At 44.0% G+C, this 23,941-nt stretch overlaps 1 protein-coding gene across 3 annotated transcripts in view; it reads right to left on the reverse strand.

Moving 5' to 3' along the window:
* The window catches only part of LOC138533554 (histo-blood group ABO system transferase 2-like), a 363,672-nt gene that overhangs the window by 4,659 nt on the left and 335,072 nt on the right, over window positions 1–23,941 (reverse strand). The window contains exon 5 of one of the 3 annotated variants that reach the window (XM_069641154.1): window positions 13,289–14,331. The exons of 1 other annotated variant lie outside the window; for it this stretch is intronic. In XM_069641154.1, the coding sequence (XP_069497255.1) occupies window positions 13,647–14,331 (685 nt within the window). In that variant the 3' untranslated portion in view covers window positions 13,289–13,646. Of the gene's footprint in view, window positions 1–13,288; window positions 14,332–23,941 lie in introns of those variants that run through there. One more of the 3 variants, XM_069641156.1, reaches the window with a different exon arrangement.

A 23,941-nucleotide genomic window follows, 5' to 3' on the forward strand; every position in this document is an offset into this window, starting at 1 on the left:
TATGTAGATCTAGATCACGCTTCTTACACTCCTCCTTTTTTCGCTTACCACACGACAGCCCTAAACAGATACCACGCATACTGCATTTAAAGGCCTCCCACGTGTTCTCAACACTGATCTCTTCCGAGCGATTCTCCGATACAAAATAATTCGCCTCCGAAACAATCCGTTCCAGAATGTCGTCATCTAACAGAATAGATGTGTTCATCTTCCATGAAAAACTCCTTTTGCACTGGAATTTAAGTCTCAAATGCATCTCAATGGGGGCGTGATCACTCAATAAAATATTGCCAATACTACTTGATACCACACTTTCCGACACATTCCCACCAGAAAAAATCATATCCAATCTAGAGAATACCCCATGCGCACTAGAAAAGAAGCTATATTGCCGTTTGTTTAGGTTCTCCAAGCGCCACATATCTTTCAGATCATGTTCATCCAAGAGTGAGTGAAGTGCTTGATGATGATAATCACAACGTAACACACGCCAGACTTGACTCCTATCTAGATCAGGATCAACTACCGTATTGAAGTCACCCCCAAGCAGAATATTAGGGTTATTCAAATCTAAAAGGGTTTGAGCCACCATTCTGAAGAAGGAGCCATCATCCACTGTGGGAGCATAGATATTGCAGAGGGTTAACAACTCCCCCTGAATCTCCACCAGCAATGCAATCATTCTGCCATCCTTATCCGCACATTCCCTCAAAATTTTAACAGGCAGTTTCTTACGAATCAGAATGGCCACACCCCTCGACCTTGACGAGAAGGAAGATCCATAAGCTGATCCCACCCACTCTCTTTCCAGCCTCGAAATCTCGTCTCCTAAAACATGAGTCTCTTGTAAAAAACAGACATCAGCATGCATATCCTGTAACATTTGAAAAACTTTCTTCTTTTTTAACATATTATTAACACCATTAACATTCCAAGAGACAATGCACAGGTCGTTAGTGGTCCCACCTGTGCAAAAAGGCATCGTAACTAGAAAATCTGGAACATCCAAAGCTAAATTGAAATAAAAAGGAAATGAAAAGAAACTAGAAAAAGAAAATAAACATGAAAATGAAGCAAAAACATAAAATAATAAACCAAAAGAACAGATAAGACTGCGAAGTCTGTTCAGCTCAAAGAACAAATGAATCCACATTCAGGACCAATCCCAGGACCCCTCCCAATATCCAATAAAAACCACATTAAAGTATTAGCAATAAGCATACTAAAAATAATTATAACGTGTAACCGAAAACCGCCAAATGTCCATAACCCTCCACCCCCCAAGAGATGAGTCAAACCATGTAAATAAATAATAACCATTAAAGCAACCGGCACGCCGTACCCCATACTATGCAATGAGGCCCTATGTGTCCAAACTCGTACATGCTAATTCGGAACCCGGAACCACAAATCAAAATCAGATGTTCCAACCTGACTGAATTGAAAGTGCTCAACAATATGAAAACTGGGTTCAGGGGCATGCAGTTCAGGTCAGGAATACCTAGAAGTTGTGAGTTGTAGCTGTAGTTCTGTGAAAGTTACTGCACTCTCCCTTTACCTTCAGACCCTAGAGCCAACCGACAAAATGTAAAATTGAGCATTAGGAGGTGCCTCACGCCTGCGTGTTAATGAACGTATAAACTAGGCACTTGGAATCTGTCTCACTCCCCACAATCCCTGACATTAACCTGACTACGAGAACCCATAAAATAATCTTAAAGATAAAGGTTACCAGCTTTTAAACCCGCATCAACTAAACAACAATAACTGACCATATATGTGATAGTGCCTTCAGTCTCACTAAAGTAAGAATGTGCAGTGAAAATCATCAAAAAAGAGCTTAAAAATATCCCCATCATCCGCCCCCTGGAACGATAACCATCATAAATAACACAGGGAGGCACTACTGTACTCCAAACCATCCAAAGATCCCATGTACACACACTCTCCTTCCCCCAAAAATAGACATCTACATATCCAACCTGGAAGTAAATATCCCAAACAAGGATGATCACACAAGAGAAGGGTAACATATTCTTAAACGTTAGGGAGAAAACATGGAGTATAGGACTTGGGCATGCCAGTCAAAAGGTGGGAAAAATGAAACAGGAAAGTCACGACCAGGCCCACACGCTAGGATAAAAGGAAACGATCAGAGCGTGTGCGTGGAATCCGCTTAAAAGAGTCCAAAAGTAAAGCCCAGCGGTCCGATATGTGTGAGTTGGGGCCCTTTGACATACTGGCATGACCCCCTAAAGCATACATAGTGCCCAGGAAAGTGCTGCAAGTACCTCGGTAAGACAGACAATAACCATTGCAGGCACTCCACCTCCAGCTGTCCCAGCAACCTTTCCCACAATCCGATCCAGCAATACCGCCAGGTGCCATCCGTGTATGTCTGGAATCACCCGCGCCGCTGAAAAAATGAGTCAAGGACCATAGTTGGGTGTCAGCGATCCGCTTCGGGCTACCCGACCCCAAGAGCACTAGCGGAAGTGCCTGGGATGTGTTCCTTTCGTACGCCGGGCGGATCAGCTGACAAGAGCGCCGCTCGGCGTGCTTCGTACGTCATTCCGAGTGGGTCCCTTCTTCAAAAATGCCGGAAGCAACGCCGAGCTCCGTCCGAGGCCTGGAATCCAAGTAAGTGAACGTTAAAGAAGTTCCAAGTCGATTTTAAAAAACTCGAAGATGCCAACAGTCATCGGCCACCGGCGCCATTTTAAAAAAAAAATAATAAACATACATGCAGAAAAAGGTTGAAGTCAAAATACTGATCCATAGGGGGAAGAGGCAAACGGATGTATTGGTTAAATCAATCGTGATCAATAGTCAGAGCAGGTGTGGAGACACTTTTCTTATACGTCTCCAGCCAATCCAGCGCTTGTACCGGGTCAGAAGTGCTTTTTTCCCCTTCAGGAAATACCATGGTGAAAACACTATTTCTGTTAAGAAATGCACGGAGAGACAGCTGTCTGGCCATGTCTTTAGCCCCCTTAAATGACCTCCTCAAGAGCAGGATTTCTTTGGGATAATCAGGGTATAAATAAACAGATTTACCTTTGAAGGAGGCATTCCCAGTCATCCTAGCAGCTTTCATTAAACACTCCTTTGACCTCTGATTCAAAAAGGAGATCAAAACATGCCTCGCTTTACCCCCCTGGTGCTTTCCAATCCTAAAGACATTGTCAATATCTTCCATTTTAATGGTGAGGCAATGGAAACTTTCCCTAAAAACCTGAAAAATCAGGGAAGGTAAATCCTCTTCATCTCCTGCCGGATCTTCCACTCCAACCAATCTGATGTTTTTAGCCCTGAGCTTCAACTCCAAATCCAATCGCTGTTCCATTTCTCTCTTCAAGTCAGACTTCAGGTTATTATATGCTTGAAAGCTGCCTGCAATCTCAGAGCTCATAGTCAAGGATGATTTCTCCAAGTCTGTGACTCTGCCATCCAGTTGACCAGTCTTCAAATTAAGCTCAGCCATAGTTAGCTTGATTTCACTCACATCCTGGGCCACCCTGAGAATAGTTTTGTAGACATCAGACAGGCTCGGGGGGTCCTCCATCTCAGGGACCTGCTTGGATTTTTTGGAGGCAGGGTTCTCGGCTTCAGCAATCTTTTTCTTAGAGTTCATGATAATGTCTTTATAATTTTCTTCAGGGAGAGGTCCAGAGCAGTTGAGCTAAGCTGCTACTCCACTGCCAGCCATTCTAGAATCCTGTAGCCATGAATTTGTGCTGGACACATAAAGAACGGGCCTAGCACACAAAACATTTAAGATGATGTATTTGTGTTTGCAGGTCATCATGGGACTATTGTTATGTGAGTGCAGCATAGTGAGACTACTATGCTGTACCGAGACCAAACACTGGTTTACCAGCCATGCTCATGCAAACAGGGCTTCAACATTTCTTCATTTACGTAAATATGCTAGTTATAACTGATGTCTGATAATGTGAAGGCTGTATGCCGATCTCTGGCTGAGAACCATCTGAGCAGCAGTCATGCCTTGGAGTTTACTTCTGAGGCAGCTGAAGCAGCTGCTCTACTCAATCCTTGCTTGCAAGTTTCCTGCTTGCTGACAGACCTTAAGGCCATGCATACTTCAATCGCTTCAATTTAGTGAGGCCCCCATTTGCAAAATGTAGAAATACCACACACAGATCAAACAATATGCAGTCTTAGGGATTGGTTGCTTCAGCATAAAAGAGAGAAAAATGTGTAGAGTTTACATCATATTTCATGCTTTCAATGTCCAGCGCCTTTAGAAACTCTCCATAAAGGCTTTAATTCTTTATTTGCCTTCTCTTGGACCATTTCCACCCCGATCAGCGCTGTTGTCGCCGACGGTTGTTATGGCAATCACGCTCGTGATGCACAGCGTGATGACGTCACCATGTGATGAGACAGGTGGCTAGTCCGAGTCACGTTGCCATGGTGAACACCATCCGTGCTCAGTAACAATGTAATCATAGCAATGTAAATAATAAACTAGAGAGTAAAAAAACTCGGCATATTAATGGTGGCGCAACTGTTTGCTACCGAATCTCAGTCATCCTGTGTTCACAAAGAAGTAAGGACGTAAGCCCTAACGTTCATATGTCAAAGACCGCTACGGTCAATACCGCCTGCGCTCTCGCAAGTGGTCTTCAGCAGTAAAAGGCTATGTGGAACATCCTCGTTCCTCTAGGTAAGCAGTATCGCGAACATCATCACTTAATATATCCTGGTTATTACCACGAACAATCCTGAATATTGACCCTCCCTTTTCAGATACCGGAGGGTGGATTCCGAATACCTACAATCATTCAGAGATCCATAGCTGCGGACTTGGATAAGCTTCTCAAGTTACTTGCCGGCACTACGTGCCTGGACGAAAATGGAACGCAAGTTATTTGTAATTACTTCTTGCACCTCCATGAGGTTGCTGGATTGGTTGGTAATATAGAATGATTGGACACACTGCAACCTCTGTCACATATCCATCCACATGTTTTTCATTTTCCATTTAGATTTATGCAATTTCGTGTTTTCGAACACGTGACTTCAAGTAAACGGATGATCCTGGCAAGTCTTTTACAGTACACATCACATAGAGGTGAGAACAGAACCCTATTGACCTTACTTATGTATTCATGGTCACAACATTAACAGGAAGTGACCCTGATCATGTACTTTTACAGATATTTTCCGGATATATAGAAATTATTGTACCATTTTCCACACGGCTCACTATGCCGATATGGGAAGGAGGTAATTAATTAAACTTGAATCTACCTAAATGGACATTTGGTATATTTAACTTTGCTTTGGACTATGTATGCTTATAATGACTGATTGAATTCTATTATTTGTTATACCATAGATATATGAAGATATTTGAAGTTATTATGACCCCCCTGATGAAGAGCGCTTTATCTCGAAACGCATTCGGCATTTCAATAAAAAGAAAACGATGGACATTACAGGACTCTGTTTTAAGATGTATTGGTGAAAAATAACCAAATGAAAAATAAACACATGATGTGCATGTGAATATATAATAGTAGTTGCTCTCTTTGAACCACAACACGCAGTTGTTCACAAATTCGAAGTACTTGTCTCACTCTTTCATTTAATTTTTATTACATTTTTATTAAATTTTTAGCTATCTGCCCGGTAGGTGACCCTTAATCATGACTGGCCATAGCCCAAAATAGTCAAAGATCTTATAGAGTTGCCAGGGTTTGCCAGCTCATATGTTCATTAAGGCCAAAGTTATCTGTGCCAAGGAGGAAAATCCATAGCTGCTCTCGTCTAAAGGGTGTTGCCTGCAGGTTGCCTCCTCTGCGGGGTACCAGGATTTTTTCCACTATAGTCCAAGTAAAATCAGATGGATCATGGTCTTTGCGCATGAAGTGATCTACCAGAGGTGCTGCGATTTCTTCGTTCTAAAACAAGACCGGTGTTCCCCCAGGCAAATTTTCACTGGGTGGGTGATCATGCCTACGTATCTTAGATTGCATGGACACGTAATTAGATAGATGACATTACTGCTATTGCAATTTGTAAAATGTTTTTGTAGCCATGGGTACCTCCAGCCTATATCTATGGAAGTCGACCTCTTGGTTAGTGAGCATACACTGCATTGTCCACCCGCAGCATGGCCTACTGGGCCATGTTGGTTCCACAAGGTATTTGGAGCTTGTTCTGTCGGCTCTTTATATGTGTTGATAAAGAGTCTGGTAGGTTTTGCCTCCTTTTTATCGCAAATCTCAGAGGCTTGATTTCTGACTTGCCTACATTTTTCAGCAGCCACAGTCTCGTCACTTCTTTTTTGATTTTATTTACCAAGGGGGAGAAACTCAAGACTGCTGTGATGGGGTCGGGGGCGTCAGTTCTCCATTCGTGATGTCCGAGGGTGATATCTCTCTGGATGTTTCTTGCTCTTTTTCTCGCATGTTTCACCGTGTGTCTCGGGTATCCCCAATTTATTAGTTTTGCTGCTAAATTTGTTGATTGCTGGTCATAGTCACTAAGAGTGGTGCAGTTCCTTCTATACATCAGAAATTGTCCAAACAGGAGATTCTTTCTCAGACTCATGGAATGGTAGCTGTTGAAGAGAGTACCTGTCCGTCGGTTTGTTAAAGACTGTGCTTCTAATTTTCTCGTCTACTGAATTGAGGATTAAATCCAGGAAGTTTACTTGGGATTTTCAAGAACATATTCCTTGAATTTATCCACATCATGAAATCTTCAAGGTCGATTTCACTGCCCTCGGATATCATGAGGATGTCATCGATATGTCTCGCCCAGTGTATGATCTTATCAGTAAAGGGATTATTGGCATTGTAAATGGTCTTAAATTCAAAATCTGTCACATATAGATTTGCAAGACTCGGTGCAAACGTTGCACCAATGACTGTCCCTAAAATCTGTTCAAAGAAATCCTTCTAATAGATGACATTTTTAGTCACGGCGATTTCTGCTAGATGAGTAATGAATGTCACTGGTGTCTCTATGGGGGGTTCCTTCTCTCTGAGTATTTTGTCAATGACCTTCAGAGTTGCTCTCTGTGGAATCTTGGTGTAAAGCGATTCTATGTCCAGTGTCACCAGGATCTGGTGTGTGGGATCAAAGGGGTGGTCTCTTATTAGGCATAAGACTGCTGTTGTAGCCTTCAGGTAGGATTTCATTTTGATAACTTCCGGTTTAAGAAAATAATCCACAAACTGGGACAATGGCTCTAGAATCGAGCCAATGCCGGAGACTATTGGTCTGCCAGGTGGTGGGTTAGTCCCCTTGTGGATCTTTGGTAGTCCGTATAAAGCCAGACATTTTGGAGTTACTGGCAGTAGAAACTCATGTTCCTTGCTACTGATGTAACCTTCACACAGTGCGTCGTCTACAATTGGTGTGATACATTGATCCAGTAGCTCCTTGGATCATCCAGTAGGATATTCACCATCTTTTGGTATTCAGCAGTGTCCATTATTACCCTTGCTCCTCCTTTGCTGGTTTTATGATTATGTTAGTTTTTTTAGACAGTTACTTGAGTGCCATTTTGTCTTTATTGGAGAAGTTAGTGAACCTGGGTAAGTAATCTCTTTCGAGTTCATCACATTTTTTGAAAAGTGCTTTCTCGAATGTTATGGATTCTGTACTATTACCGCTCAATGGCAGATAAAAGGTGGATTTGTTCTTAAGGTCTCGGCTGAGGCGCTGCTACTTTATCCTCAAAAAATTGTTTTAGCCTAACCTTCCGCACAAGTTGTGCTATTTCAATCCTCGTTTGAAAGGCATCATGTGTTGTAGTCGGTATAAAAGACAGACCTATTTCTAGAATGGCTAATTGATCTTGGTTTAGGGTAAGTTAAAGTTCATGGCAAGTGAAAAGGGGCCGACCAATGCTTGTTTTCTGGTGTGTCTGGCACCTGCTGGTGTCTCGATGGGCATCACTGCTGTGGTTGGTTCGACCCCCTCCTCTGCTGCGAGTGACTCTGGGTGATTGATTCTGCCATTGGTTTTGCCATCTGTTCTTGTTTTTTACTTTCCCTCTGCCCTGGTATAAAAAAATGACCCTGGTTCCTATTCCCGCCACTATTATTCATGTCTTGAAAGTGGACATTCCTGTCTGTCTGGTTAGATGGTGGTAGAATGGTGCTCGAGGTACTTTGTCATCAGAACTGGCATTCTGTTCTTCATAATAGGTGTTAGTCGTGTAGGTATACACTTTGTCTTGGGTGAATGCAGCAAGGCCTTTCTTGAGTTTAGTATTTTTTTTAATTAAGGTTGAACTCCTTAAAGTCTTTCACAGACACTTCCTTTTTGTAATTGGCTACCAATCCAGCTGTTTGCAGAAAATCTTGTTTAGCTTCAATCTCTCTTAGAAGTCTCTCTGAAACTGTTTTAGCAGCGCTTATTATCAGAATAAGCCAATCTCTAGTACACTTGTTCGCTTTTGTAACTCCAGTCCTTGCGGAACTGGAGCTGATCTAGGAAGATCTGTGGTTCTATTCTGATTATAAGACTCATGGCTGCTGCATGTGCTCTTAGATATTCTGTCATCATGGCCCCATGTAGTTCTGTTCTTATAAGTGGTTTCTTCAGAACTTCTACTTCATTCCATTCATCTGGAGTAGCACCAGCTCTCTGTGGTGTATCTATGCCCAGTATTGAATGGATCGCAAGTAATCCGTCTACTAGTTCTTCGGCATATGCTAAGTAGATGGTTTCGGTCATTTTCCTAGGCGCCTAAAAGGTGAACCTAGCGCACCAGGGTATAATAAGGTAGGAGATCTTCAAAAGGACAACCCCAGTTTTTGCAATAAAACTAACAGCTACTCTGATTGTAGCTACAGTCCACAGCCGCGGCTGTAAGAAGGACAAAAAACACACTTGGGAACTTTGGGTGGGTAGCTGACCTGTAACTGTACCCTAACGTTTTCACACACGAAACACACAGGTCTACGATTTCATTTATTTTTCATTCAGTGTTGTCAATATATACAACCTATATTGCCCTCCAACCATACTAGCTATGCCCTCCTGAAGTGACTAAGCCATAGGTTGCAGTGGTGTAATTATGATCATCCTGTATGGCCTCCATAACTTGTTGGGGTATAGCATTCAGTGCCCCTTGAAGTGTGTTTTTAACTGTGTTACTAAGAAGTTCACCCATTGCCTGGATTAGACAGTGCAGGCCTTCCATCTGTCCCTTAACCCATGATAAGCAGCACACCACCACAACCTTTGGCTTAGTCACCTCAGGAGGGCATAGCTAGTATGGTTAAAGGGCAATATAGGTTGTACATATTTACAACATCGAATGAAAATAAATGAAATCGTAGACCGTTAAGTCAGGCACCAGACCGCAGAAAACAGCCAGTATTACCAACAACGGTATTACCGGTGCCGGTAATACCAGAAATCCCGCCATGGAGTCCTATTGTATTCCATGGAATGGGGAATTCCCACCATTCCCGCCACTTGTAATCTACCGGTAAGTCCGGCAGACCAAGTGACGGGAACGATATTACCGTTTGGTGGTATCCCGACGATTTACCGGCGGGATACCATCAATCTTATAATGAGGCCCAATGTGTAAAGAATGAGCAGTGGGTTAGTCCTGTGCCCCATAGTCATTCCTCCAGACTGTTGGGATACTTCCAGGACTAAAACGTCTCGGAAAAAAGTGCCTCAGTGGAATGTAGTTGTGTGGTCACTCTAGTCAACCACACCACCAATTGACACATAACTACAAACCATTAAGGATAGCCAGGCCCATTGAGCCCGGCTAACTAAAGATAACATTATTTGCTTCATAGGCACGATTATTACAAGTACCGCCCTGCCCTCAACACAAAAAAATGTGATTTAGTGCAGCACAGGGCGAATGAGTGCATGGGCAATACAAGGCATAAATTAGTTTTCAAAAATTGATAAGCAGAGTTTGCTAAGTAAATATTTTTTGATTAGCAAACAGACCCATTTGGTTAGCAATTTTGTGCTAATATTGTTAATGTCACCAAAAGTTATTTGTAGCCAAGACATGAAATTAGCAACAATACAGCAGTTTTGCATACCGCTGAAATAAGACATTAGTGAGAGGAGTAAGGCCTTGCAAATTCCTTAAACTTGAGCTAGACCTGCAGGTCTGGTAACTTATTTTACATATTCAACCTAAGAGAAATGCCCTTTACCCATAGCAACGGAGGACAACTTTAAAAATGTGATTTCTGTAAAATGGTGCATGTCACGACAAACCTGCTTTATGTTTGGAACACTGCTGTCACCCAGAGGCCAGCCATGCACCGTAAACCCTTTGACATTTAATGCAAAGTAAATGTTAAATAAAAGTTTCAAACATCTCTTGCAAATGCTACTCGCCCTTCATAAAATCGACTTTGCGAGTGGGCGAAAAAGACTTTGCGAGCCATTGATGAGTGTTTGTAAAATGTAGGTTAGCTGCATGAATGGACACAAATACATAAGATAGAATGGCTCTGAAAACAGTTTGGCCAGCTGTCTCCTGCAGGTAGTAATATATAATACAATCATAATCACAAAGTGAGCTCTGGAGGCTAACTACAGTGTTCGGTATTGCAGTAGATGTAACAGACTGGATGGAACTATTGAACATTACTTTGCGTAAGCATCTAGTTCGCTTTGTGTATTCGTTATGTTATAGGCAAGAAAGAGATTAAGCAGAGTGGATTGCTTAGCAGGCAGGGAACTGGGAAAAGTAGGTGGAATATTGTAGTGTGTGGTCATCTCACTTTCAGGGTACCTGGTATATAAAGCAACAGGGTCATAATATAGAATGTCAAGGAGTATGGGTTAGTTCATGGAATCACCAGTTGCAAGATGTATGCAACCTGCAGGTTACAGAACTAGGTTTTCCCTCAAAAGCATTTGATCATGTCATCATGTACATTTTCAAAAGTGTTCACATCGTCAATATGATGCATCTTCCCCCAACAAAATGAAATTTAGTTGACACTATGGAATTTAGATACACTAACCTAAACTTAACTGTAAAGCATGGAGACGATGCAGTGTTTTACAGTATCAATACTGTAATTATGCTTTATCTAACAACTTACATTTTAGTAATGGAACTGCATGATTGTTTTTAAAAAAAATATAAAGTTGACACAAGTCTTTGCTATACAGGATATTGAATGCTTAATAAAAGTATAATTCCGATTACTTCTGGTTTGCAATTATTCGAAAAAGAAATTCTTGCCTCGCACTCCCACACATGCCTTTGGCACTTACGAGCGGAGGAGATGATTACTGCTACACTTTCACTCCATTAGCACTTGAAGTGAATAGAGAAAAGAGGTTGAAGAGAGAATTGAGGACAAGAGAGGAATGCAGGGTGAGCTGTGCTTTAATTGAAAAGGGCATCTTAAATAGCTAACTTTGCTACACAAGAGCCCATTTGATTAGCAAACCTACAGAATTGCATAGCAATTTGCTATGCGACACTGCTTATTTTATGCCTTGCAATAGAAGTGAACACTTCTCTCATGCAAAAGAGGAGTAGAAATGTCAAGCTATACCTGTAACTTACCCATCTCCTATTCCACTCCCACTGACCTCAATCACCTCACCCACCTCTATTATAATTTCAATATTTGGCCATTTTTTTCCATGCAGCTAACCCATCTGCACCCAACACATGGCCTTGTAAATGTTTATGCTTGAATGATGCCGCAGTCATTTTTCCGTCCCAGGTGGACTCAGTATCCCCTGTGACTTAGTCAAGCCCAAAGTTTAAAAGCTGGTCCTTTACTGTTTTTTGGGATCCAGTATAGATATTGCTGTGAAGGGATAGCATGGGCAGATTTATTTTAACCAGGAAGGAGCTCAATACGCTCCTTTTCAAGGAATGGCTTCTCCCTGACATTTAGGTACACAAACCAACCTCTCCCCCACCTAAACTGAGACTGGGTGATCTACTCCCCACCCCGCTGCCCCCTTTCCTCCCCTGGTTGCTTGTGGATCCCTGGCGGCCAAGCTACCCACTTTATCACTCCCCCGCTCTTAGCTCCCTGCTCTCTTGTATTGATGCCTTGTGATCTGCTTCCCTTGCAGTATATTTCCTCTTACCATTTGGAAAGAGCTCTGTTGCTTCTGAAGCTAGGTCTGCGGTAAATAAATGCCATAATAATAATAATAAAAACAGGATAGTGCTGCAAAGTGTCAATTTAAAGCCCCAGAACGAAACTAATATCAAAAGGAATACATTGCTATGTTAAGGAACTGCTGACTGGCAACATGGGGGCAGTAAAAAAGATTGAACGGGCTCGACTCTGTCCATGCTGTTGACCCTTATTTGCAGTGATACCACCATGCCCCCCTTCTTATTTTTGTGCACCCCAACCCCCTCCTCCCCACACATAATATTGATTTCTTGAGACACCACTGGGCAGACGTGCACTCATGCAATTCAGGTGATTCAGGAAGATCAGCCAGGAGTAAGCCGGCCAAACAGAAGATAGCTGGAGCGCCGTTCAGGTACAAACCAGCAGAGTATCCGGCCGGCTGCACAAAAGTAACACACAGATATTTTTTAAAACTACATTGTATTCTAGGAATTGAAATGTGTTAAAATGTATGCAGGTCGACTACCTCTCACTGCACACTCTGAAGTCTCACCACTAGCTATTGGCTAGTGATTATTTACACTTGGCGATTAAGAAAGGAGTTGCTGTGTGTATACGTAGAATTGAGGTGGTGATTGACTTGACTTTTTAATGACAAATTGAAATGTTTATCACTGATGTCAGCATTGCTGCTGTGGAAGAAGATGTATCTTACTGTCTATTAAGGTGAACATGAAAATGCTAATTACCGATCTATGATGTTTCCTCACAGCAATTTGCTCGAGGCCAATTTGGTTGAATTATTTTACCACATTTTACCATAAAAAATGCATGAGGAAACCCTCTCGGGGACTTTGTGGAATGCTTTGAAAATATACATTAGTGTATGGTCATGCTCTTGTGCTGAGTGGGTGCTGCAGGCTATAGCAAAACATTTATTTATTTGGAACATCTATCGGCTGGTGAGAGTATAACTAGGTACATACATTTCATACAGCAGTTGAGCTTTATCATCTGGGCCTTGCCCTTGAGGAATAACAGTTCCTCCTGGGTGTTTATTGGAGTACAGAGCGGCGGTACACTTTATTACAGAGTTGCACAACATTGTGAGTTTAACGTTATGATGCTCCTCCTACACATGAGCGCATGCACCATTGAGACCCGTAAAAGTCAAGAATAAACACATCAAACCATATGCCTTCATAGGTATTATTTTATTTTTGTGTGCCTACACACCAACATACCAATCTCCCTTTTACGTTAAGAAATTTTTAATATAATGACCATTTACTTTGTAACACTAGCCAATTGCAGGATATTTGCTTATATGGATTTAAGCTGCTCTCTTTGATGTTGTGTCTGCATTCAGTCAATGCACGTCTGCGTTGAAATCGCCCAAAAGAAATTGGGATTTTCAGAGCTCTGTCAAGATCTACAACTTTTAGTCCTCTGATAGAAGGTCAAGTCTTCCTTCATGGCTGCACCTTGCAGTCTATCGTCCCAGCACCCAGAAACACCCAGAACCATCTGCAGTTAGCCATCTCTGCACCATTACTAGCTCCGGATTTCTTCATGATCCTTTGTTACCGCCAAGATGCGTTTCTTTTTCAGCAAATCGCCATGCAGCATATACACGTCCCACATGTACTCAGGGGAGAGCACCTTGGTTGGCTTGTGTCGGACTAGGTATCTATTTAGGTGACTCTCGTCATGCCAGACTGCTTCGATCCCTTTGGATTTATCTGCAATGATGGCACGGTTACAGGCATTGGCCAGCTGGTAGATCTGTACCACCGTTCCAGCAAAGATCGCCCCTATGTAGTAGAAATCCCCCTCGGCTGGACTGATGTAGGCTAGTGAGCTGGGCCTGTGCTCGTAAGGTAAGCTGTATCGCGGCATTGTGAAGTAGCCAGGGTGTAGTGTGGCAACCAGCTCGCCAAGAATCTCCACACCAACGTGGTCTTTGAATACCATTTCAACATCCACACACACTAAATACTGCACTTCGTTGTAGAAGCGGTCTTTGGCCATCTTGCTCAGGGCCTCCATACGGTACATTGAGATGTCCTGCCACGGCTGGTCGGCAGGGATTTCCAGGAAGTGGGCAGAGCGCCCACGGCGTAGATGGATGGTGGGAACCTTTTTTGGTTGGTCCGTGAAGATGTAGTAGTGCACCGTGCGACCCACCATGAAATGTTTTTCAGCAGAGAGCAGGAGTTTTTGAAGGAACTTAACATACCTGTAAACCAAAATGACAAAAGAATTACCACAAGTGAATGAATACAATAGTACTGTGCAAATTTGGACTCTGTGTCTAAATAAATGTTACTCCCCTCTCCTAAAACACACCCAAAACAGTTATTGACCATGATATAGATTTCCACCACCTACAAGCAGCATGAGGCTCAATGGCTGCCTACCTTTTGCTTAGCATAGTCACCTTTCTCTAAATGTGCACCATCATTGCACTTCAATCAAACCTACTTCCCAAGTGAATATTCATGGTTTCCACTAAACTGTGCCTTTTGAGACGGTATCTGATCCCGATAATAGTCTGTTACTTTGAACCTGCCTAGATCCCAGTATCAAGAAGATGCTTCACTCTTTCAGCCTCCAAGCCCACTCTGTAAAGATGCCATGGTAGTCAAAGCTCCATGGACCAGCTCTTCACCTGATAGGCCATAGGAACACATGCACAGCAGCATTTCTGTGAACACTCTGGAAGCCCTATTGCAGCCTCTGGTAGACCACAAAGGACTGTTAGTTAAGTGTCTGTATGTTTGCTGGCTTGCCGGCTCTGCCCAGAAACAAAACCATTTAATCCCCAGTACCTCTTTTCATGCACACTCTCAAGACCCCTGTATCCTCAATCAGTCAAAAAAGAAGCATTGGCATAGTCAATAGTTTTGGCCTTTTCATTTGTTCATTGCATTTTTCATTTGTAGCCATGTATTTGTGCTGGACGCAAAGAACGGGCCTAGCACTTTAAGATGATGTATTTGTGTTTGCCGGTCATCATGGGACTATTATGTCAGTGCAGCATAGTGAGACTACTATGCTGTACCAGGACCAAACACTGGTATACCGGCCATGCTCATGCAAACAGGGCTTCAACATTTCTTCATTCACGTAAATATGCTAGTTGTAACTGATGTAAGGAAGACCTGATAATGTGAAGGCTGCATGCTGATTTCTGGCTGAGAACAATCTGAGCAGCAGTCATGCCTTACAGTTTACTTCTGAGACAGTTGAAGCAACTGTTCTACTCAGTCTTGCCTGCAGGTTTCATGCTTACTGACAGACCTAAAGGCGAGGCATACTCCAATCCTTTCAACTTATTGAATCCCCCATTTGCAAAATGTAGAAATACCACACACAGATAAAACAATATGCAGTGTTAAGGATTGGTTGTTTCAGCATAACTGAGAAAAATGGGTTGGGTTTATATCACATTTCATGCTTTAATTGTCCAGCGCCCTTAAAAACTCTCCATAAAGGCTTTAATTTTTTCTTGACCTTCATTTGGACCATTTCCACCCCGATCAGCACCAAACTCCCCAGCGAGAGGAAAAGACGGAAAGAAAGGGACAGCAAGCAAGTGTATAAGGGTACCAGACCCCCTCCACTACCCTCACATTGAGCACAGATAAAATGATAGGCTAATCAATAGTTCCAGTATTGCAAAAATAAGAATTATAGTGTTTTTTGACGATAAAAGAGTGCATGTGGGGCGACATATATTTTTACAGTCAGAATAACTCAGGAAGTGAAGGGTTCCTCGGGTATTACACGCACATCATGAATATGTAAAAATATATTCTGGAAACTGGATAGAAAATGAGTTATGCTCAAAAGTAAATAATGATTTACCGTTTGGTAGCGAGGCTGAAGCAACACAGATATTTTCTAAAATGGATGCCAGACACAAAAGGGTGTCATGAGAGCAGATAGCAGATATTCTTTGGCAGCAGTTCACTGTAGATAAGCATGTCTGGGATGGTACATTTAGAAATGTTGGCAGGGAAAGCAGACATGATTGATGGTAAATTAGATAAAGGCATGGGAAAGCTACCAATTAGACGGAACAGCTGCTTACTTGGCAACAATTAAAATGAGCGCATTAAGTTTTTCACAGTATGAGCTGCCGAATAAACTTGGAAGGACCTCGAGAAGCAGATAAGGGTTGGTTCTTGGCAGGAGTTAAAGGAAGTGTAATTATGTTTAGCTGAGTCTAGCATAAGCTTACCAGTCTATGTGCCAGTCAGCCAGGGCTTGCCAAGAGTGACTAATGTGGGCTTTGTGAGTGACAGATAAGCCAACCAATCAAAGATAAGGAGGGCTTTTATTTTGGCTAAGAGAACCAATCAAAGAAGTATCTTGAATTTGTATGAAAGTATTGCATCATTCAAAAAGACCTATATAAGCAAGCTGATTGGAGCACCTCTGTGCTTCTTCCAGTGTATATTTTTGAACTTGTATTAAAGATGACTGTGAACATGTACCCAGACATCCGTTCCTTTATTCCTGTCCCAGTGCCAGAGTCCACAGATGCCCAAAGCTGATGAGGTGCAGAGGGACTCCCTTTACACAAGAGTGAAAGAGAGACAAAGAGGGACCTTTTGGGGGGCGGGGGGTGAGAAAGAAAAAATATATTAGGTGATACAGATGGGTGTGAGCAAGAGGGACACTGTTACTGACTGCGAGACTGTGCGTGAGACACAGTCTGGCTAGGACAAAGGACTAGGACCAAGGAGGAAACGGAGGAATAAGAAAGGCCAGGGCAAATTAAAGGGACTAAAAGGATGTAAAGGACTAGAATGAAGGACAAAGGATTAGGACAAAGGGGAAACACTAGGACAAAGGTGGAGGACTGGGATGAAGGATTGGAATGATGAACTATGATGAAGGAGTTGGACTAGAATGAAGGACAAATGACTAGTACAAAGGGATGACTAAGATGAAGTAGCAGGGCTAGGGTGAGGGAGGAGATCTAGAGTGATGGGCTTAGAGTGATGGGCTCAGACTAAGGAGAAGAACTAGGATGAAGAGGAGGATAAGGATGAAGGTGAAAGACTCAGATGAAGGATAAGTAGAATTATAAGGACAAATCCAAAGACTAGAATATAGGAGGAGTATGGGTAGTTGGGTGTCCAGTGTTCAGGGCGCCACAAATTAAGCCTTACCTGCAAGACCTCAGCTCCAGTATCCTCAGTTGGTGTTCCACATAACCACGCATCAATTTGGTGATGAGGATGTCCTACACCAGGACGGCAGGCCCTGGCCCAAAATTCGAATCAGGCGGAGGCCCATTAAAACACACCACTGCAAGGTCATGATAGGAAGGTCCAGGGGAGGGAGGAAGTTAAAGCCTGTGGGCTCGCCAAAGAAAGAGAATTTGCGAGCACGCCTAGAAGACTGCCCATTCAGGTGTAGGGAGAAAGCCGCAGCGAAGGCTAGGCGATCTACCCTGGCGGAGCACGAGGGGCTGTGGCCAATGTTAGGCAACCTTCCCAGGTAGAGCAGGAGGGGCTGTAACCATAAGTAAAATGTCCAGGCGGATTGAATAAAGAGAAACCAGAGTGTAGGAGTTTGAAGAAACAAAAGACTATGGCTAAAGTTACAGTACATCCACTGGTTTCGTTCCTGACAGCCCGAGGCGAGTGTTACGCTCACCTGGTCTCTGCGGGGGCGTTGCGGCACGGTTGGAGCCCTCCCTCAACTTGGCTCCCCTGGATCGCCTCCCTCTCCTGGTTGCTGCGGAGCCTGCTGTTCTGGATGCTGGTATTGCCCCTGAGAGAAGATGAGAGGCAATGAGAATGGCGTGATTGTGTTGTGATTTCCCTCGACCCTCTCGTGCCAAAATGAAGTGTGCAAGCGTTTTCCCATGCAAGCTCACCTGTTGTGTTGTAATGTTGAGCTATCCATCCTGTTTATCATAGCAGTGGCGCGTAGAGCGGACCGAGTCGCTTCACTGGTCCGTGGAAGTTTTGATCCAGACCGGCTGCGACCAATCCACTTAGAAGGTAAGTCTTTTGGTTATGATTATAGTTTGTTTATTATAATGTCTTTTGTCTTGTTCATTAATAATAATTCTTGCAATGTCTTATCTCTTCTCAATAGGTATGAAGATGCAGGCCGGAGTCGTGGAGCGAATCCGGGGATTGCCCTGAGGCTGATGGAGCTCCAAAATTAGCTGGTAAATTGGCCTTTATAATAGAACTCTAGTCGCAGGTATGGCGCGGCCAAGCGTTCGTTATTTACATGAATTTTAACCTTCTGTGTTCTTTTCACCTTGTAGGAGAAGGCTGGCAGCATACAGCGAAGTCCGGATGCTCGACGCAGCTCTGGGGTGGCAGGGTGAAGATACTGCGAAGGAGAAGAAAAGGAGTGGAGCTCCGAGTAGCTGGACACCCGGATCAGGTGAGAAGGCGGCTCTGACTCTGATAGTGATGGGATGCAGGTAAGAGGCGGGCACAGCGATGGAGCAGCTGGAAGCAGGTAAGGTGCGCCTTCAGCGGTGGAGTAGCTGGATTCAGGTAAGAGGCGACTTCAGCGATGGAGTAGCTGGATTCAGGTAAAAGGTGTCTTCAGCGATGGAGCAGCTGGGATCAGATAAGATGTGCCTTCAGCAGTGGAGTAGCTGGATTCAGGTGAAAGGCGTGTTCAGCGATGGAGTAGCTGGGATCAGGTAAGGTGTGCTTTCAGCGATGGAGGTGCTGAAATCCAGTAAGATGTCTTCAGAGATGGAGCAGCTGGAATCAAGTGGATGCACAGGTAAGGACAGCGGTAAGCGTTACGCTGCAGAAAGCAGAATAACGCAAAGCGGAGGCATGTGGATGGGTTGGCCTTATATAGGCTGGCCCTGGCCCCTCCCTTTAGCCCCACCTAGTGGCTCCCCCTTGCCCCTCCCAGGGACTCTTGCACATGCCTTCCATTGATGTTCTATGGCCACGTCAGGCCCTGATGCACGTGCCTTAGGCACAGAGTGTGCAAGGCACACTTTTTCATGAGACTGGTGTCACAGGCACAAGGACTGGGTCCATTTGGACCCTGGGGGTGAGGAAGGACTGGCCCCTTGTCCAGTGGCCATGACAGCGAGCCACCGATACCGTGGAGAGAATGGAAGCCATACTGGGAGAACTACATAAAATCACTAGATTCAGATGAACTGAATCCATCTGAAAATAAGTCTCTATTGTTACAGGACATGGGCTTGAAGGGACAGAGACAATATAGAAAACTCCCACTGGTGATAGGTGCAGGAGACTGAAACAAATACAATGTGGTACTGGTACAGTTGGAAGAATACCATGCTCCATAAAGCAACGTAGCCATTAATAGTCATGAAAACAGATGCAAGGAGAAATGCTGGAGGATTATGTGGCAGTGTTGGCAGTGTTCTGTAGGCAAAGTGGTGGAGGATTATGTGGTGTCATTACGTCTTCTTACAATATCGTGACAATTTGGGAATGGTGTGCCTCCAGATTAACTCATTAGGGACCAAATAATAATGCACACCAACAGTCTCATTACTCAAGAGTCCTTATGGATGTGTAGAAATCTGACGCCAAAGGAAACCATAGCGATAGCAAAGAAGGTGGAGCATAAAAAGCTATGCGCGAAGGTGATAAAAGATAAGAGAAAGGTGGAGACAATACCAGACTGACTCAACAGCCACAGTAAGCATGGACTGTGCAAGGAAATAGAAGGAAAAGGAGCAGAAGTTCTCTGCTCATGATCATAACATGAAACAATAGGTGAATGGGATGGGACCCCCAAAACAAAGAAAGGTTGCATTTAGATCAACCAAATACAGTTGACCAAATTGTAGACTGATAGTCTGTCAAACAATGTAGTACCAGTACCAATGTAGAACCATGGACTATGTTGAAGGAGAGGGACTATTAACAAGGACTATGAAGTATCACGCTTCGCAGTAAGTAAACTGAAGTCATCAGGGCAGTGTTGGATAATTACATGTTTATTTAAGTTGTGTGACGAATGTAGCGAATTCCACACTACTTTGCCAGGGGAAATCTTCCCTCATATGGCCAGGGAAAGGCAGAAGCTACCTGACTCTGACCATGGAGTGGCTATCTGTGTAAAGACCACATCAGAGAGGACAACCCTGGGGGAGGCAGAGTAGACTCACTAGATCAGAACAGACATTTCCCTATTTCATTTGTCTCTGGTAACATCCCTTGCCACCCCTCATTCCTGTTTGGCATATTGTAGTGAAGGGGTCGAACCTCCAGTCATGACTAATCACCAACCATACTTACATTCCCTTTTACTTAATAACACTGAGATGAGGAAGAGGACTGGAGTAATGAAGATCACTAGACGCAGAAAGCAAACTCTGTGTTCTAGATGCTGGAAAATGTTAAACGGTGCTGGGACGTTTAAACGCGCCACACCTCGGGGAAATGGCACATGCTATGGGAGTGCTTGGTGGTGGCGTGCTACTAGCGGGCGGTGATTGCATACATTAATGAATTGCTTGTCTCCAGTCTCAAGTTCAGTCCGAGGGTGTGTTTGTGGAGTCTACTCCCAGGGTGTGGGGGGAACGAAATAAGATTCAAAACAGATTGGCCCAGTTTATGCTGGTACTAGCAAAAAGACCGGTGGCCACTGTCTAGAAGAGGCCCCAGGGTCCGTCTGTGGTGCACTGGAAGGAGGATGTCCGCAGGTGGGGGATGGCAGAGTTGGATATATTACACAGAACCAGGGACCCTGAGGTGGAAAAAGGGGTGACGGTGGACTGGGGCCAGTTGTTAGAAGAGTTACGGTTGTCTTCAGATTGGAAACCCCCCTGAGAGGAGGGACTGAGTGAACTGTGTATCAATGGAATGGGCTGTGATGGTGGTAAAGAAGGAGGAATGCACCAGCAGGTTGGGGGGACTCCTGAGTGGTAGATGGCCGATAAGTAGCCCTTTGTACCCTAGTTTCGTGTTTGAATATGTATTGTTTTTTATTAGTCATGTACACTGTACTGAAGTTCTTTGTGTATACTGAAACTCGAATAACAAATGTTGAAAATAAAAATGCACCACACCTGGAGAGAAGGATAGACTCACTTCTCCCGATGTCGGCCAGGATACCGAAGGAGAGCAGACTGCATTATGGAGCGGAGAAGCTGCTGAAAGTGCCATCCTAGGCAGTGGAGCAGTGGAAGTTTCGCTGCGCTTGTGCTACAGACAACAGGAGCTGTCAAGCGAGGAAGGAGGCAAAGCGGGAACAGCAGAGCCAAACACAAGCTGTCCCAGCTAACAAGCAAACAGCAGTGAGAACAGTGAGAAGTGAGGAACGCCGAAGCTGCCGACGGAGACCGGTAAGCCCAGAGAGAGAGAGAGGTTGGGACGCTGGGGCGCTTAATGGCAGATGCCGCGTACCGTTAATTAACCTGGTAAGCCCAAACAAGGGAGCTGGGATACCAGCAAAATTGAGCAAAGAGACTAAGACTACTGAAAAGGGGTCGCTGACCCAATACCTGAAAAGTATAGTTAAAGAATTTGGGGACTGGATAAAAGAGAAGGTACCTAATAATTAGAAGGTACCTGCACCCAAATACTGAGCCAAATTAAGAAAGTACTGGCATCAGAGTAACCAGGCATACAGCGAGTATGGGACCCGGACCCAAGTAATGAAGTAAGAAAGTCCTGGCAGGAGAGTAAACCAGGCATACAGCGAGTCTGGGACCCGCACCCAAGTAATGAGATAAGAAAGCCCTGGCAGGAGAGTAAACCAGGCATACAGCGAGTCTGGCACTCGCACCCATGTAACAAAATAAGAAAGCCCTGGCAGGCCCCTCAATGCCTTCTATGTGGAGGATGTTGCTTGCCTTTTACTCCCATTGCGTGAGGTTTAGTGGCTCCACAGTACTGCCTCCTGTGGCAGCTATCTCCTGATGGTGGATGGACAACAGGCTGCAAACTGTGGCCTTGAGGACATTCCACCGTTTTCCAGCAGTCCTCGTTGTCACAGGGTAAGGTGCCAACTGCCACCATGTTGTCCCTTATGTCAAACCAGATGACATTTTCCTCTGACCTGAAGTGTTCCATTGGCTGGCCCCAAACAGCTTCTCTGAATGGTTCAGAACCTGATCAGCAAGGACTTGCAGCTTTGACTCGCTGAATTTGAGCTTTCTTTGGCTCATTTCTGGCACCTTTCCTTTGCCTTTGTAACGGGACATGTTTGCCACAAGTTCTACCTTCGATTGGCTACAGGGAATGGGTGATTCAGAATCGATTGTATTTTTCACGCTGGCCACAAGTAACCTTCCCATTTATGTTATGATGCTATTTCTGCTCTGTGCTCATTCGGCCAGCAAAATTATCATTCAGTAAATTCCGTCGATTTTCTGGTGATAATGGTAATTCTGCCAATACTTGTCAGAAATGCTGTCTCGTTGCTTTTCGGTGGTAATTTCACCTGACGGAATTAACGTTACGGCCAATGGTTTGTGCACGCATCCGTCCACTAATAATGTGGAAGTAATTCCGCCGGACACCACAGCAGTAACGGTAATTCCATAGGGCGGAATTACTGCCAAACTCGTAATGAGGGCTAATATTATTTCGATACAGCTGTGCAGAATTGGATAGAGAAACAGGCAGTGTATTCCCGTCCCAAAATTGTGGCCCCCAGCACAGAAACCTCAGTGTTATCAGGTTTCACGCATTGAGCCTTATGCAGAAAAGTCAGTATGACATATCTAGTCAATTATATTTACAAAGATCTTCCTAACGGTACATTCTTCAGCCTTGGAGTGCATGGCTTTACAGCACCATTCGAGACCTGTACAACAGCGCTCAAACTACCCACCAGATATGACCCAGTGCTTCTAGCCAATCTTTCAATTGCTCGTTTTAAAGCCTGATTCGGCACCTGGTACTCCCATGACTCCCATTCTGGTTCTCAGGTGGCATGGTCCAGAAGAACAAGTTACTTACCAACTGTAACGTTCTTTCGACTGGATGTTCCTCCCACGTATTCCTCATCTTGTGATAATTCGTTATCTCCAGCTTCGCTGCTTTGGAAAAAAAAAAGATTTCTCGGCAGAGGGCGCTGTGCCCGAGGTTGTGGCGTTGATTGTCCCTCGATGGACTCCGTACTCTGTCGACGTCACCGATGGTATAAATAGCTTGAGCCGCGCATGTTGCTTCAGTTCTGTTTTTTCGATAAAATATATATAGGAGGAACACCCAGGCGTGCCGTGCCCCCTGACCGATACATTCTTCGTGAGAGGAAAGTGTAAGAAAATGTAAAACTGTACTGTGGGGTAGGATGGGAGGGTCGATGAGGAATACGTGGGAGGAACATCCAGTCGAAAGAATGTTACAGTTGGTAAGTAACTTGTTCTTCGAATGGATTGTGTCCTCCCACATATTCCTCATCTTGTGATAGGCTCCCATAGCAGTATCAATTTTGGAGGCGGGAGTACTAATCTCAGTTTTCGTGGACAGAATACAGAACTGCTTTGGCAAATAAACCCTCACTAGAGGAGGCAGTATCCAAACAATAATGTTTAACAAAAGTATGCATGGTTTTCCAGGTTGCAGCTGCACAAATGTCTGCTGCCGGGACACCCCTCTTTAGAGCCGCAGAAGTTGCCATTCCCCTTGTAGAATGGGCACGAAGCCCATCTGGTGGTTCTTTTCCTGCTAATCTGTAGCATTCAACTATGGCTAATATGATCCAGCGGGAAATGGTCTGTTTTGTTACAGATAAGCCTAATTTATGACCAGTATAACCCACAAATAGTTGGTCTCAATTTAGCCATCCTTGAAATGTAAAAACTAAGAGCCCTCTTGGGATCTAGTCTGTGTAATCTCTCCTCTTCCTTGCCC

The sequence above is a fragment of the Ambystoma mexicanum genome, chromosome 1q (assembly GCF_040938575.1).
Source record: "Ambystoma mexicanum isolate Mex_15411 chromosome 1q, UKY_AmexF1_1, whole genome shotgun sequence".
In the NCBI taxonomy this organism is placed as follows: Eukaryota; Metazoa; Chordata; class Amphibia; order Caudata; family Ambystomatidae; genus Ambystoma; species Ambystoma mexicanum.